This window comes from Melospiza georgiana, chromosome 2 (genome assembly GCF_028018845.1).
Source record: "Melospiza georgiana isolate bMelGeo1 chromosome 2, bMelGeo1.pri, whole genome shotgun sequence".
Classification (NCBI taxonomy): Eukaryota; Metazoa; Chordata; class Aves; order Passeriformes; family Passerellidae; genus Melospiza; species Melospiza georgiana.
This window is the reverse complement of record NC_080431.1, coordinates 81,073,596-81,089,627: the sequence shown is the minus strand read 5'-3', so window position 1 is coordinate 81,089,627 and position 16,032 is coordinate 81,073,596. Positions and strand designations below refer to the sequence as shown.

General features: G+C 37.0%; 1 protein-coding gene across 1 annotated transcript in view; it reads right to left on the bottom strand.

The window, feature by feature from the left end:
• MAN1A2 (mannosidase alpha class 1A member 2) overlaps positions 1 to 16,032 on the bottom strand; it is a 132,264-nt gene that overhangs the window by 90,555 nt on the left and 25,677 nt on the right. The window contains exon 2 of the mRNA XM_058045284.1: positions 11,882 to 12,137. Coding sequence (XP_057901267.1) covers positions 11,882 to 12,137 — 256 coding nt within the window. The remainder of the gene's footprint in view (positions 1 to 11,881; positions 12,138 to 16,032) is intronic.

Genomic DNA, 16,032 nt, shown 5'->3' with positions numbered 1-16,032 from the left:
GTGAAGGGTCCTGCTGTAACCTGCAGCCTGCCAGTCCTAAAAACTCTACTTGGGAAAACAGACTTAAAGGTTTAGAAAGAACTAGAGGACAAAACTAAAGGCTGACCAGTGCACTCTTTGTGTTTGAAAGCAGAGAGATAACTAAACAAAACATGTGACCATGACGTGGCAGATCCAACCAACTGGCTTGCACATAAGGGAAACTGGGTTTCTGAGATCTTTGGATGTCCCAAATAAGTATTTAATGAAGAAGAATCAAATAGCCATTAACATTCTGATAGCAAATACCAGAACAGACCAAAACTAGCTAAGTCCAGGAGAAGAACAACTTGTTTCCTCACAGCAGAATGTTAATTGTGGAATATTTCACTGTCCCAATTCACTGTACTTCTGGGGGGGAAGGTACATAATTCATTACAGAATATTTCATTCTGAAGAAACCCAAAAAAAGTATGCAAATTACAAAGGGCTAAAACAGAATACATACGACACGTTTCGCTATATATAATTTATCCTAAGAAAATTTTATTAAGATAGAAACTGAAAAGGAGTACATTTCAATGGATGGATGAATTAATGCAGAAGTAACTTAAGAATACACTAGTGAGACCTGAAAGTCTCTTCAACACAAGAGACTAAGACACAGTTGACTGCATCAACTAAGACTGAGATAAGAAATTATATTTTGAGGAGACTAAGCTGCTTTGGTAACCACAAACACACCTGTCCTGCCTCTCTGCCTGGCCCAAAAACTAAGAATATGGTGTTTTAAGTCCTCAAGAATCATTTATGACACTAAGCAGCCAACTGATTGTTTCCAGATGAACGCTGACCATTACTTGGGCACTCAACTTGCTGCTTTCCTTCACCACAAAGCAAACAGACTGCATGATATCATGTTAGCGGAGAGCTGCACATCACACGCAAGTGAGAAGCCCCAGAGCTCTTGCATACAGTATTAAGTTTTGTAAGGATGACATGCCAAGAGATCTTGTAACAACATGGAGGTTTCTGTTACTGCCAGAACAGGTAGCATGTTATACTGTAGACAGAACATCTATACCATTGGGAGCAGTTGTGCACACAAAAGCTTTGGAGAGACACAAGAAGACAGATGCCTCTGACAGCTACAAAATTTAACTGAGGATGGCATTTTGGCATTTGTACATTTGGAAAGTACAAACAACATGAACTCTTGATTGAAAAAACAAAATTATTTCTACAGGTACGCTAAGCAGCGTTTGCATAGTGCAAATTGGAAATGCTGAAGAATAGCTGCAGGGATAGACAGGCTTTTCCTAAAACAAAGCTCTGTCTTTAAGAGGAGAGGAAAGTCTCAGAACTGATTGGAACATCAGCACTACAGATAATAGCAAGAAGGTGAAACTATTAAAAAACAAATGTACCCAGCCCTTAAAGAACTCAAGAGAAGTACCTCAAGCTCAGTAGAATGAAAATTACAAGCATGGATCAGTAAGTGTGAAAACCACAAGACACACATTTCCATAGCTGAAATTTCCATACCTGATAGCAGCTTGTCACAGGAAAGGATTGGAACTTGGGCATGTCATATACACATCTTGCAATCTGGCCACCAGAGAACAAGCAGTTTTGACTTTTAACTGACACCATTAATGACAGATCTTGCTTTTGAAAGCAAAATCATTCATGGGGTATTGGTCTGCTGCATCCTAATCTTGAAAATGTTTCTTATGGGATGTAATCGAAATTACAACCAGCAAGATGCTGCTGTAAATACAACTTGGTAATTCTACAAAAAAGGCTAATTTGGACTCTGTTGCAAGACAGACAGAAAAGGAAGAAGCAGGACGTGCCAAATGAAACTGCTTTTCTAGGTACACCATTATCTAATTGGTGTTGCTGACTTTAGAACATGTTCATGGGATCTAATCTCCTACAGTCACTGGGAAATCAGATTTTTACAAAGAAGTTTTATAAAGACAGAGTGGCAATGATGTCTTTTGACAAACAATAAAAGAAGGCTACAATTATTGAAAAGTGAGTTGTAAGGCAGTTCTACCACTACACCAGCATGTCACAAACAGTAATTCAAGGTAAGGATTGGTTCAAAAACCGCTTTCCAGTCTTAAAAACAGGACAGGCAACCAGCAGACAAAGTAGGAGTCCTGAGAAACAAGCAAAAGAACCAATTTTCTGGCAAATTGCTGTATTTACTGGTTCCTGCCATTCCATCAGGAACATGCATAACAGACAGCAAATAGGTTTTGCTTTCAAAGCAATGTATTCTGATTAAGGATACAATTTTGAGAGATTTATATAAACCATCTTCAAACTCTATTTTAAAATTAACCAAGGACTTGCTGACGAAATTACTGCTCAATTGGCAGATTAAAAATTAATAATAATTTTCCTACTGTTGGATGTTAATTTAAAAAATTATCTTTTCCTTGTATACTCAGATTTTTGATGAAACTTAGAAAACTCATACATTTATTTTCTGGGAACTCTATCTCAAAAGAAATTATTTTAGGCACCAGTTCATGCCTCTGTCATGCATTTTTAAACATTGTCACTGAAAAAGTCTGTTTGGAATATGTTCCTAACACACACAGAACACTAGGTTTTCTTTTACTGTCAAATCTGGTAACAAATCCATTAATAAAACAAAAACACTTATCAGATGGAGGCAAAGTGGGAAACTATTTTTGCTGGCATTAAATACTTGAAGCTTTAGATGCCTGATGAAATTACAAAGGAAAATCCTTCAGACTGGTGAGAACTGGAACAGTAGATGTAAAGAGCCTAAATCTGGAGACCTTCACTGCAGCAGTGAACCTTGCTCAAAAATGTTAAGAAAGCCAAATATTTTTAACTCAACATGATGCAGGTATTTTTGACCTTGGGCATCATCACAGTTTCAAGAGAATATGGTATTCACAAGATTGATTGGTGCTGTGCTGTTAAGAAAAGTAGAGCCTCTTGGATCAACTTTGTAAACAACCACAGCTGCACATCAGCCAGGAGAGAGGTTCCTATAGCTCCTTTCTTCCAGTCTTGTCCTTTTAGGCATCAGTCTAAGCTTAGCCATCATCTGCTTAGCCCTGCACCCCTGCCAGTTCTACCCTATCCTTTTTGAAGCTGAAAGACTAGAACTACATGAAGCTTCCAAGATGCAGTGGGACCTGAGCTTCACAGGCTGAGGTAAAGAACCTCCTCTGTTCTCTTCTCTGAAATGCTGAATATCTGCTCACTGTCTGCCATTAAGCACTACAGTGACATTTCCAAGGAACTATAAAAAACACAATTTCTCATTCTCAAGTGTACTAAGTCACCTCACAGCTTTTCATACTTAGCATGAAGTTGGAATCTCTCCATCTCCAGCCCCAATATGCATCATTTTACATTTAGCTGAGAAATAAAAAAAGAGATTATCACTCAGTCCAATAAGGTTTTTCTGCAATTCTTCACATTGGCAGCAAAGTTGTCATACCACTACACATCCATTTTCAAACTCTAAATAATTCATTTTTATAATTTAGAGCATGGATCCCCAGCACATGTCCTCTGTGACCTCCAGCACTGTTTATCCGCACTCTCAATTTCCTGCCTTCTAACCAGTTTTCCAGGCAAACACAGAAACTATCCTCCATCCCTTGGCTGCTTAGTTCAACACCTATTAGCAGTGAACCTTGCCAAATATTTTTTTTAAAACTATGTATCCAACCATCTCTCCATTATTCACATGTTTGTTGACTCTTCTGGGGATCTTCGATGGCTTTGGAATAGAGCAGGACATCACACATATCTATATGCTCAGTGACTCTATTCCCTGTTCTGGTTTCTGGTAATCTGCAGTTCATTCAGCAGGCACAGGGTTCTGCAGTTGCTTTGGATTCCCCTTGAATCCCTTTCAAAAACTGATGCCTTGTTAGCCACTATTCCTCTGGTAACAAAGCAGAAAATAAGAATAGATGCCAGCGATGCAAATCAGGAATCCAAATCTCAGAGTGAATTAATTAGAGTGAACTGTAGGCAGTTTCAGGTAGCTCAGTATTGTATGTAGATGGTCTCTGACTTAATGGAATGCACTGTGAGAGGTTACACATCAACTACCAGTAGCTCAGACTGTGTATCAATATCATCACTACTACCAATACTTGAGAGCTAACACCATCAGGAAAACTGCATGTTAAAAACACATTGGCATATATCCTATGGAGCTGCTCCAGCAAACACAGAGGGGACTAAAGGAGAAATTATGTAAAGATGACTAACAAGAACACAACAGGATGCTCTGGCTTTCCAATCAAAGTCTCCGTAGCTCAAAACACACCTATTGTAACTTGTATAATAGATCATGTGTAATTTAAAACAGACATCTCTTCAATCTAGCTGTAATTCATGATTTTTGCTACCAGCATTTCTGTTTCACAAGAATAAATGGCATAAAATATACAAATTTTTAAAAAAATAGCAGTAAGGTCAACTAGATTTCATGGAGTCTTTTGATTTACCCAGTTGTGAAGATAGAAAATTTACCTGGGGTTTTTCTCATTTTTGTTTGGCTGATAATATCAGCTAAGTGAAATATTTCCATATTTCTTTGATTTTAATTTGCATTTATGAGTTTTAAATACTGCAAATGTGCTAATTCACTGTTGAAAGACAGGTTCTTCTCACAATGGTCTGGAAAAAAGACATCCTTAATAATGAACACCTTCCTGAATTTTTAACATGCTTCCAATACTGCATAAGCACTGGAGAATTCTGTAATTTCTACAGCTTGACTAAATTGATTCATTTTTAAAACAGCCTCCAACAAAAACTTGCATTCTTCATGAGTAGCACATTTTAAGTTACAAATCAAATCAACATATCCGGGATCTGCAGCAGAAATGTTGCAAATGAAGCTGCACACTAGGATTTTATTTCCATTTTTCTATTCCAGCAAAATAAATACACCGAGATGCAAAGCTTCTCACAGACATAAATGATTGATTTAACAAATGTAAAATGAATTCTTTATAAAATCATTCCAACAAGCTGGGGCACAGCTTTTTCAGGGCCACTCCTAACATGCCTGTACTGGCCAAAGTGCCAATTGAACAATATTCATTCTAATATATAAATGGAAAACTAGTTTACCCATAGGCTCAATCAAAAAGATTTTATCCTCAATTTACAGATTGCACTAATTCAGTAAAATTAAGATAAGCTATAAAAGAGTGCAGTGAAACTAACTGAAAACAAATTTACCTGTTCTCAATTTGTCAGATTACACTGGAAAACCCAGAACATAGAGAATCCAAATAATGTGCAAAAAACACCAACTAATAAACAATGTGTGTGTGTATACACGTGAGTAAATGCAAAGAGATTTTTATACACACACACTTATATATAAAATGTGTGTGTATGGATTTTATATAAACATTCACACTGCAGGGAGTGTTACCTTAAATACTGAAAAAGTTGGGTGATGATAATTACGTCCTTCAGTTTCAAGAAATAACTGAAGAAATGCAAGTCAGGAGCAGTGAGCTACAAAATACAATGCAAAACCCTTCACAGGCATGGATCATTACAAACTGGTATTGCAACCAACTAGAAGTCCAAGTAAATTTGACCAGGGAAACAAAGACTGTAAAGTGTCAGCAGTAATGAAATTGTTCTAAATTGGTTTTAGATATTGATAAAAGGTCCTCCAGTCAGAGAAGGCAGCCTATTTGGCTAGATCAGAAACACTGCAATGAGAAACAATAAATGAGATTAGCTCTGAAAGTTGTATGAATAGTAACTATGAAAAGAGGATTTAGGTAGCATGAAAAGATCTCTGGATGATTAAGTAATTCTTTCTTCTACACAGCTCTTTCCTCAATAAGCACAAAAATTAGAACTCAGGTGAAGGGACACTTACTATTTTTAGCCCAATTTCTTAAAAGAATGAGGCTTATGCAACCTTGCTGTCTGTACATCCATCATTTGACACATACATTTACAGTAGCCTTTTAATCCATTTTCTAATTTCACACTTGATTTTAAAGAGCTGGAGGAACCAGATACTCTACTTTTTGTGTTGAGGAAAAGAAAAAATATCTGTGGCTAGATAAAGCAGACCGATACAAATTGGTACCCTGACTGAGACAAATGCAGTTATAATTCAACCCTTTATTCATTCAGGGGGGCAGCATTTAGCACACCAGTAGCTCTAAAGAAGGCACAGAACACACTGCAATTCATGCAGGCAAATACTAAGCTAAGAGGATATTCACAGCAACAAGTGCATGATCAGCAGAGGGTGGTATGAGGGAATATAGGTCAAAAATCCATAGGAAACCATAAGTTTTGCTGCTTATAAAACAGCCTGTTACTCCTCAACAGTATTAGCAGCCTCTTGAGTATCATCCAGAGACCAGGATGAAAATACATTTTAATCACTTTTCTTCTTGGCACTTATCTGTAAGTACTTCTGACATTGCCTCCACTAATATTAAATAAATTAACTTCCTACCTTCTCTTCAAACAGGCAATATATTACAACTCTAATTTTAAAAGAGGTTAAGTGGGAAGTTGTGATGGGGGAAGATCACTGGCAAAAGAACTCAAGTCAGAACATCCCCAGCTTCCCAGACAGACTTGTTCCTCACTTGTGCAAAGCGTCCGAACTTAACTCTTTCTACAGGTGTCATATGTCACAAACGAACTTCAAGTTGTGCTGGATGACCTTTAAAGGTCCCTTCCAACCCAAACTATTCTATTATTCAATGACATTTAACTCTGGTGCCTCTACTTCCTGGATGTCCACTTCACAATAACTTTTGTTTAAATATCTCATCCACCTTTTTTTTTTTTTTTAACCAGAAAGGTGTGACACACAGGAACACAACCAGAATTTTGCTGGGTTGAGAACAGTTTATCAGAAAGATACCACCTTGCCCTCCCATCTCATTAAAAATAAGAGCTTTTAAACTGCACAAGCAAGAATGGTACAGGCAGCAGTTTCAGTCACTTCATAACTCTACCTTACCTCTGTGGACAGCACACCTCCTTTCAGCTTGATTTTCAAAAAGTGCATTTCTAATTAGCACTGTGTAATTACACAATTGCGTATCACAACAAAGAACAAGTAATAGAACAGAAGCTCCAGAGAACTCAGATTTCCCATCTATCTGAAACCTTAATCTGAAGCATTATTATTTAGCTGTTAAGTTTACCATGTGCCCTCATGTAACATTCTGGAGAAGCTGTCTTCCAGCTGACAGGCTGAGACAACAAACATCATCTTACTTGAGAATAGCTGAGGTTGGAAGGGATCTCTGGAGGGTATCTGGTCCCACCTCCCCACTCAAGGAGGGCACTGTCCACTCCCAGTCATTACCAAGGAGGGAGACTCCACAATCTCTGTAGGCAGCCAGCTCCAGTGCTTGGCCACTCTCACAAAAACCAATGCTTTATGATGTTCAGGTGCAGCTTCCTTCCTGTGTTTCAGTGTGTGCCCACTGCCTTTGTGCCTGCCACTGGGAATCACTGAAAAGAGCCTGCCTCTGTCTTCCTTGCATCCTCCCTTCCAGGTATTTTGTAAAATTCCCTCTCTTGCCCAGCCCAGCTGCCTCATCCTTTGAGACTCTCCAGAGAGACTCTCCAGTCCTTTAATCATCTTTGTGGTCTCTCACTGGACCCTCTCCAACAATGCTCCTGTCTCTTTCATACTGGGGAGTCCAAAACTGAACAAAGAATTCAGGGGTGCCCTCACCAGTGCTGAGCAGAGAGAAAGGATCACCTGCATAGGATTAGGACCATTATTGGATGAAATACACTATTTTAACAAGTATCCTAAATGAGTGATGGCAGTAAGACAATACTGTGACATCTCAGGCTGAAATTAAAGAAAACATGAACCCTGAATAGAGCGAAAAGAATTACAAAATTTTCCTTATTTGACTGGGTAGAATTTACCTTCCCATGGAAATAAAACTTACTATAGGCCCCAGAGCACTATGTAATGATTACCTTGAAACGTAAAGGAAAAAAAAAATACTCTTTAAACACCTTTAAAGAGTATAATAATGGAAATTAAGTGCCAAAATTCCAAACACTCAAGCAATTTATAGCTAATTTAACTTGGAAACAAAGCCAACTACTTCCAAAAGACAGGATTTGTTCTTAATTTCTCTGCATTAACCACAATGAAAAGACTCATCTTAAAGCCTTGCAGTAAAATTATACAAGTTGCACTTAAAATCTTTAAAAAAAAATTCTCTTTTCAATATTTTTGTTCTACATAGTACAAAAAGCCAAAATATTAATACAAAGCTAAAGTGTAACAGCAAGAATAATTTTCAATGTGTTTGTTCTTAAAGTATCAGTTAATTAAACACCACAGCATCTTCTCAAAGCCTGAACAGCAAGCTAATATGCCAGAGAAGTGCTATAAAGCATGTGTGGTAAGCAAGTGGAAAACCTTTATTTCTCAGAGTTATCACTGTGCATCTAAAATAATCAGCCAACTCAGAAATTCTCCTTATTGAAATAAATAATAGCGTCTTAGTAGAATATAGACAGATTATACAATTTTGCAAACTAAACTTGAGAATACAATGTAACACTATACATAATTTTCAGAACCAAATGACACACAAAAAACCCTCCAGTAAGATGCAGATTCTGCTCCCAGTTGTATTCCTTGACCTTAAGAAACTTCCCTCTCTGTGCTCAGCAAACATTCCTATTATATAAAGTTTCCAAATGTTTTGCAAAGCTCTCTTAAGAGCATTACAGAAATTCTTTTTTACTTTTATATGCACTTTTTTCTAAAATCAAAATATGCCTTTTTAAAATGTTAAACTACTGCCAAACCACTTATAAAGAGATGTTAAAAAAAAACAGACTTCAACAAATTGCTATTTGGAAAGAAAAACTGGTAATATATTTTCTGCAAAAATAATAGAAACTGGATCCTCATTTGAAAATTTTCCAGCCTTCCTCACATATGTAAAGATTCATGTGTGTTACAAACAGCCCCCACCATTCCATCCAATTCTATACAGTTTTTCACCATTTGATAGGAGCTGAAATAGGCTGTATAAGATCATTAATTTTGTGAATTTGAACAGTCTAAAGCTGTTCTTTGAGAGTGAAATTCCTCAAAAATTTATCAGGACAATTCACAGTAAACCAAAGCAGGTCAAATGCTTTCTTGAGAACACCAGGAATTCTGAAGCCAGATATGCAGCCACCAAAGAGTCAGTAGCTTCCCTGGGCCATTTTTCAGGCCATCAAAATGTCTTACATGTCAAAAAAATTTTTTTTTCATATATATCAGTTGTAGACCTACATTAGAGATATTGTTTCCTTTGTTCATTTTTTCTGCTATGTCTTTATCTCCAAAGACTATTTGTATTAGTCCACACTGGTTACATAAAACAGTGAGGGAGGACCTCAGTGATGAGCGGATTTCAAAATGCACTTCACATCTCTGAAATCACTGCTGTCTTTTCTGAGACATGGGATGCTGTCAAAAACAGGCTTCAGATAAAATATTGTTCATTTGACACTATTAATATATGTTTTAATCTCAGCCACTTTGTTCATCAATGGTTCCTGAGCATTACTCCTTATCTATTCTCCCTAGCACACCTCCCACTGCAGTGTTCTATGCCTTCACACATCTAGCTATAGAAGTGACAATCTCCTGCCCTGCATGAAACTAAAATTAAGAACTCTGGAGATCACCTGGTAGCTACAGTACTAACGTGGCTGAGTCAATGAAGGCAATTCATACAACAAAGAATTTGCACTCACGCTCCCGTGATCCTGGGCTGTAACAAGCACAGTGTGCGCTCAAGGGAAAACTGCTCAAGACAAAGGCATTATTATCCTAACTGAAGGACTTATCCACTTAAAACATAGTCCCGCAAACACCTATGGTCTGGTAATGAAAAGCTACACTTCAGAAACCATAATAGTAGTCATCAACAAGTTATGCAATAGAAAAACAGCTTGTCAGTGTGACTCACACGTAGGCTGATCATCAAAAAAAGAAGTAAGCCTTTTACAGCATGAGGTGTGTGGCAACTGCAGCTAAGGATCACCACCTGGTGATTCTTACTCACAAACTACTCTGAATTCCTTACACTTTGCTGTACCTCCAGGTTTAAATCAGCAAGAATGGTCCAAATTTTACTACTTTTTCATGAGACCATGAAAATTGCAATTCTCTACTAACCTAGAGTGTATAATCTCTCAAGCTACAATCTGACCAAACAACCTCAGAAAGGCAAATACTAATTTTCAATCCCCCCTCCAATTCCAGACTTGGTCTATAAGAGCTTTGGTTAATTATTTCTTCTAGATAGTTCTTCACTGTTAGCTGTGCTCTGTAATTTTGCATTACTTGGTAAACTCAACTTTATTCTATGCATTAAATCCATCTCAAAGGTATTTTGCTACAGTAATCTGTAGTAAAAATCAAGAAGTGTTGACAACCATGCTGTTCACTGTCCACTCTACAAAAACATTTAGAAAAGCAAACTGCTCTATATATTCTCACTCAAAATGTTTGCAAACAAATTAGTAGAGCCTTTTCAAATCCACATTTCAATTTTGTTCTTCGGGAAGCAGCCCTAACCAAGCAGGGTCAAGGAGGTCCAATATTCCAGACACAACTTCCTAGCAAAAGCACTTCTGCAGTAATCACTAAGAGACACAACTTTCACAGAAGGATTTGCCACTTCAGATACCCAGATTGTGACAGGGGTCTATATGGAGCAAATACAGCTCGACACTGCATCACTCATATATAATAACCAGCTGCTCATTACTTTATAAGAGTGGATTCCATCTATCCATCATTAATACTCAAAGTAAAATTCCAGCTTGGGTGGTCTACCTACGGAATGGGTGATCCACCCACAGAATGGCACATAATTCAGCTACAACTACTTCCTACAACGAGGACAGGTGAATGACAGATTTCTTTTTGGTTTTATAAGTGAACTGAACTCAGATTGCAATTTAAAAGTAAATTTATCTGATGTAAATACTAAGTGCTATTGTCCTGGACATTATTTAGTAACAAAGTCAGTGCTTGTCTGCATCTGGCCTGAAGCATTCCTTTAGTGAAGCATTGCTTCGCTCAATCAATTTTTTGGTATAAAACTCATCAGAGTGCAGGAAAGAAAAAGAATAATGGAGGCTGTACAATGTTTTTGCTATACGAGTTAGAGGGTCAGACTCAGAGAAACGTCTGGCAATAGTAATAGAAAATTGGCATTGCCAGGACAAAAAGGGGCAATGAATCTCACAGCCAACCAGTAGTGGAGAGGAACAGCAATTCCCATAGTGTAAGTTGCTATAGAACCAAAAGCCTAAGCAAGATCTTAGTTTGTCTCACTTACCTGTAACACATTCAATCCATTTAAATTTACTCAATTTTTAAAACCCATTTAAAATGCATTTTGAAAAGTATGCGATAATTTGGTAATTTTCAAATATTAGCAGCAGGTCTTCTTTTTCCTCATATTCAATCTTATGTTTTAACACCTAAAATCATCCTGTGACACAGTAAGATATTCCATTCTTTGAAAGGAAACTCACAAAGTCATGCCCTACTTGAAAGATGCCCTTGTTACTCTTCCATGTGTTAATGACAAAATCACTTTGAATCCATACCACCAGGCTGAAGAAATTCCTTAAAATAATTTTTAAGTTGTTATCCAGTGAAATATTAATACTCAAACAGTATACAATAATGCTGATGCTCATTACTACTTTTAGTTTACTACATGATTTGCAGATCTGTTTTTCTTTCTTAACATAAATCACAGAAACCAAATGCCATATAAATAACTGCTATCAGACACAAGAACAGGCAAGACCACATCATCATCATCATCTTTACCTCTTTAATTTTGTTCCTCCTCTCTCGGATATCCGGGTCTGCTGGTTCTCCGCTGTGTATCCCTATCAGGTTTGGTAAAGGAACAGGGGGCAGTGGCTTGCTGTCTTTCTTTTTCAATTCTTGCACTACTTTGTTCTTTTCTGTCTGAATCTCAGCTTGAATCTCATCCCGTGATTTCTTCAATTTCTCCTTAGCCTCTTCCAGAGCCTTTTCATGATCTGCTCGGATCTTATTTCTCAGACGTTCCTCTTCTTCTCTAGAGACACAAATGCTAGTCAGGATCTCATTACTAAAAAAAATATTGGTTACAAACAAACTGCAGCTTCAACAGAAGCCACATCCTAACCTGGTTTTCTCAAAGCAATTCTAATGATTTAGACAAGTTTATTGATTTAGTTAGTACACAATCCTACACTATTTTTGCCAAGAACCCCAAAAGAACACCACACACATCCACAACACTATTGTAGAAAAATTTATCATAGGAATTTTTTAGATTGTCTTAGCACCTTTGCTTGTCCACTCAAGAATTTAGAGAGTTGTACTTCAACTACAGGATGTGTGCAGAGGCATATCTAGCAATAATTCAATAATATTTTTTTAAGAAATCAGAAGGGCTCTTCTTCACTTTCTCCACAATAAATAAATCGTACACAACTTGACAAGATTGGAAGTAACCACTACAAAAAAACTCCACAACCACTTCATTTATTACCAACCCCCACCACAGCATGTTTTCCCTTCAATTCACAACTCATTGTTCCAATCAGTAAAGTCCTTAAACCATCAGTCCTAAAAGCAGAATTAATTATAAAGCCATTTAGGCGCATAAGAGCTTTTAGTAAAACATTATTTTGAAATTCACTTTCAACAAGACCAGCGTCATCTTGATTTTAAGCAATACCTTATAGTGTGATCTTTAATGATCAGTCAAAGTTTTAAGATTTGCACATAGAATGAAGAGTTCTAAAGCTTGGCTTAAAGAGGTTATTCTAATAACAGACAAAAATGGCCCGTTCCAGTCCTAAAATATTTCAAGGCATCAGAAAGACACATATCAGACTCTCAATATAGCACCACCTTTACAAGCTTCTTTAAAAAACAGAGTTGCTCAATGACTAATGTAAGCCAAAAAAAGTTGTAGGCATTTTAAAACAAGCATTAGGTAAAAAAAATGCATTGTTACACAGAGTACTTTATTAGCTCTTACATTTTTCCAAAGTGCTATTAGGTTTGCATTTAAAATAAATTATAGCAGCATTATTACCTTCAATATATCAGTACTAAGAATACAAAGCAACATTTTAATAGATGCACTGATGGAAACACTTTCAAACTGAAGTTCTTCAGCCACTTTTCTCAATATGATTCACACCACATCCATATTTCTTCCGAACAATAAAAAAACAAAGGATTGAGCTCCTCAATTTGACTGTGAAATCCAAGATCATTAATAACTGTCTAAAGGTATCAGCGCCTCTCTCCCTTAACTGAGAAGCAAAGAAAAAACTTCCAAAGCAGCAAAACAAACACTATTCTAAAAAGAGAGAACAAATAATACCATTTAGGATAACTTTTACTTCTACTGTGGCCCACTTAAATGAGAAAAAAACTTCCTTGTATTCCTGCAAAAGCTACTCACACTCTGTCGTGGCAGCAATATCATGCTCAAATAGCAATAACAAAAAACAGAAAACATTTCTACCACTTGGAAGATCTGAAGCTCTGGAAAGCTTTTCCAAGGCTAGCAGAGGGCTCTGCATAAAATGCAACTGGAGAGAATGAGAATGAGGTCGCCAGAACAAGACATCACTCCCACAGTCATGTTCTCCCCGAGAGACAGTAAAGGAGCCAAAGAGGTGCTTGACAAAGAATGAGAAATCTGAAATGTTACTGAACAGTTAAGAGTCAAAATATTTCAGTGTGGGAATAATGTATTTTGCAGGTACATTTCCCATATTCAAAATTCAGTATCTTTAGGCAAGTGACAGTATTTACTCTCTAAGTTCACAAATATTTTGCTGATAGGTATTGAAATTCTTTTTGCAAAGGATCAATCATCATTGAAATAATGGCATTTTTATGACAGAAAAGGTAACAGTGTATCTCAGACCTTAATAAAAAGCTGGTCAAGGTATCTTTACATTAACCTAATTGCTTATTAATAAATAGAAATATGTTTGGTAAAACACATGGTTAACTTGGAAGTGCCTAAATACAATCCCCTGTGTGAAAAAGAATTATGAAGTTTGAGTAGTTACAGTGAGTCTGATTCACTGAAATGAGTCACTGCCGATGTGCTTTGTGAACCTTAACTTTGCACCACCAATATCAAGTGCCAGGAAGATTTTGCTTTTACCTTTTTTTTAATTTTCCGTTCCAGGTGCCACATATAATAATCATAATACAAGCTCCATCACTCTACAAACTTCATCTGTTTCTAGACTCAAAGTGCATGAAACAGCCATAAATTGGAAAACAAGTTTTGAACTCGCATCTGTCTACACTGCAGGAACCACTGTATAAACATACAAAAGCTGTTCATTTCTAGAGCACAATAATCCAATTAGAGCAATTAAGAAAGTTTGAATGGCACAGTCTGATTTCCTTCAGTCACTCAGAAGAAAATAAACAGACTCAATAGAGATGAAAAATCCCAATGCTAACTTTATGATCAGCTCAAAGACTTTCTTCCAGGAAGTGACATTTTGAGATAAACAAACAGTAAGATGAAGAGAAAGGTCAACAGGTATTTGAGGGAGTTTACAGGAGATAGCACAAGAGCTTCTTCTGCAGATACATATTCTCTGTGCAATTACCAATGATGGACAGCATGAGCTACATGACACCTCATATTCTACATGCCAGCTGAAGACATATTTTTAAATGCATTCAAGTATAAGACTCTGATAGAAGAAAAATCACACCCCTAAATAACAATACCACATGTTTCATCTGAGCTCTTAAGCAGCAAGAATTCAGTGAAAATAGAGAATAAAGTTCAGAGAATGAGAAGACTGATTATGTGTGAGCAGCTGACACCCCCTCAAGTCACCAAGCTTCCTGGCCAGCAGAGGAAGGCGTAAGCAACAATTTAATACATGCAGAGAGCACTATATTAAAATACTCAGAGACCTCAGAAGGATCAATCTAAAAATATAAGATTGGAGAGAATCCCAGCATAAACACGTATACCAAAACCTGTCAAACTGTTTCCGTATCCCACCCCCGCTTCCAAGCAACATAAGTAAACTCTTAAAATTTAAAGTATTTTGAGTAAATCTTCAAAACCTTATCTAAGAGAAAGCTACTTACTTCTAGGCATCCCTAAAGCTTATTCAAGAGTCTCAAGAGATGTTCAAGTACCATGAAACTACAGCAGTAGCTACTTTAAAACAACCAATGTTATTAAAATAACCTGTGATTAGACTGTTTTTGCCAAGAAGAACCATAAATAGATTTAATAATTAGAATCTGAAACTAGAAACAGGTGCAAGTTCTTTAAACAATCACTGCCATGAGCTATTGCAGCTGCCTATGAGGAACACTGTATGCTCTCAGTGTCCACGAGCTGCCTAAATATCATTCAGAGAAGACCACAAATTATAACGCTTGACACCCAAATCACCAACTGGAACTTAATGTGCTTTAATTATGAACACAGTAGCGAGCCTTCTCAACAGCTCCCAAGCCTCACTTGTCAAGACAATGACTTTTAACAAAAGTCTTCCCTATCTGCTGTGACACAACAGGCTCTTTAGAAAGCAAACTGAAAAAAAACCCTCTAAAATTTGTTCAAATTTCTTTGTGAGATTCAAGATTTAAAAGAGAGAAATAAAAATTAGAACGGAGTCAAGAAAAGCAAGCAGGCCACCAGCAACTGTTCTTGCCACGAAAAAGTAGGCCACTGGCTTACTATACAGAAAGGACACACAGTTTATTATCATTTGGATTTTCAGCAGATGGATAGACAACTGTTAGAGGACACAAATATTTGTGTAAGCTTATCATTCAGAAATAACCTCCTGTGTGGAAATTGTGAACTTTTACCCTTTGGTCACATCTGATCTTCAACCAGAGGCTACTTTCAGAGACAGTGAAAGAAAAAAAGCAGGCACTAATTAAAACTAAAAAGTTTGAGAGTCAGCCCC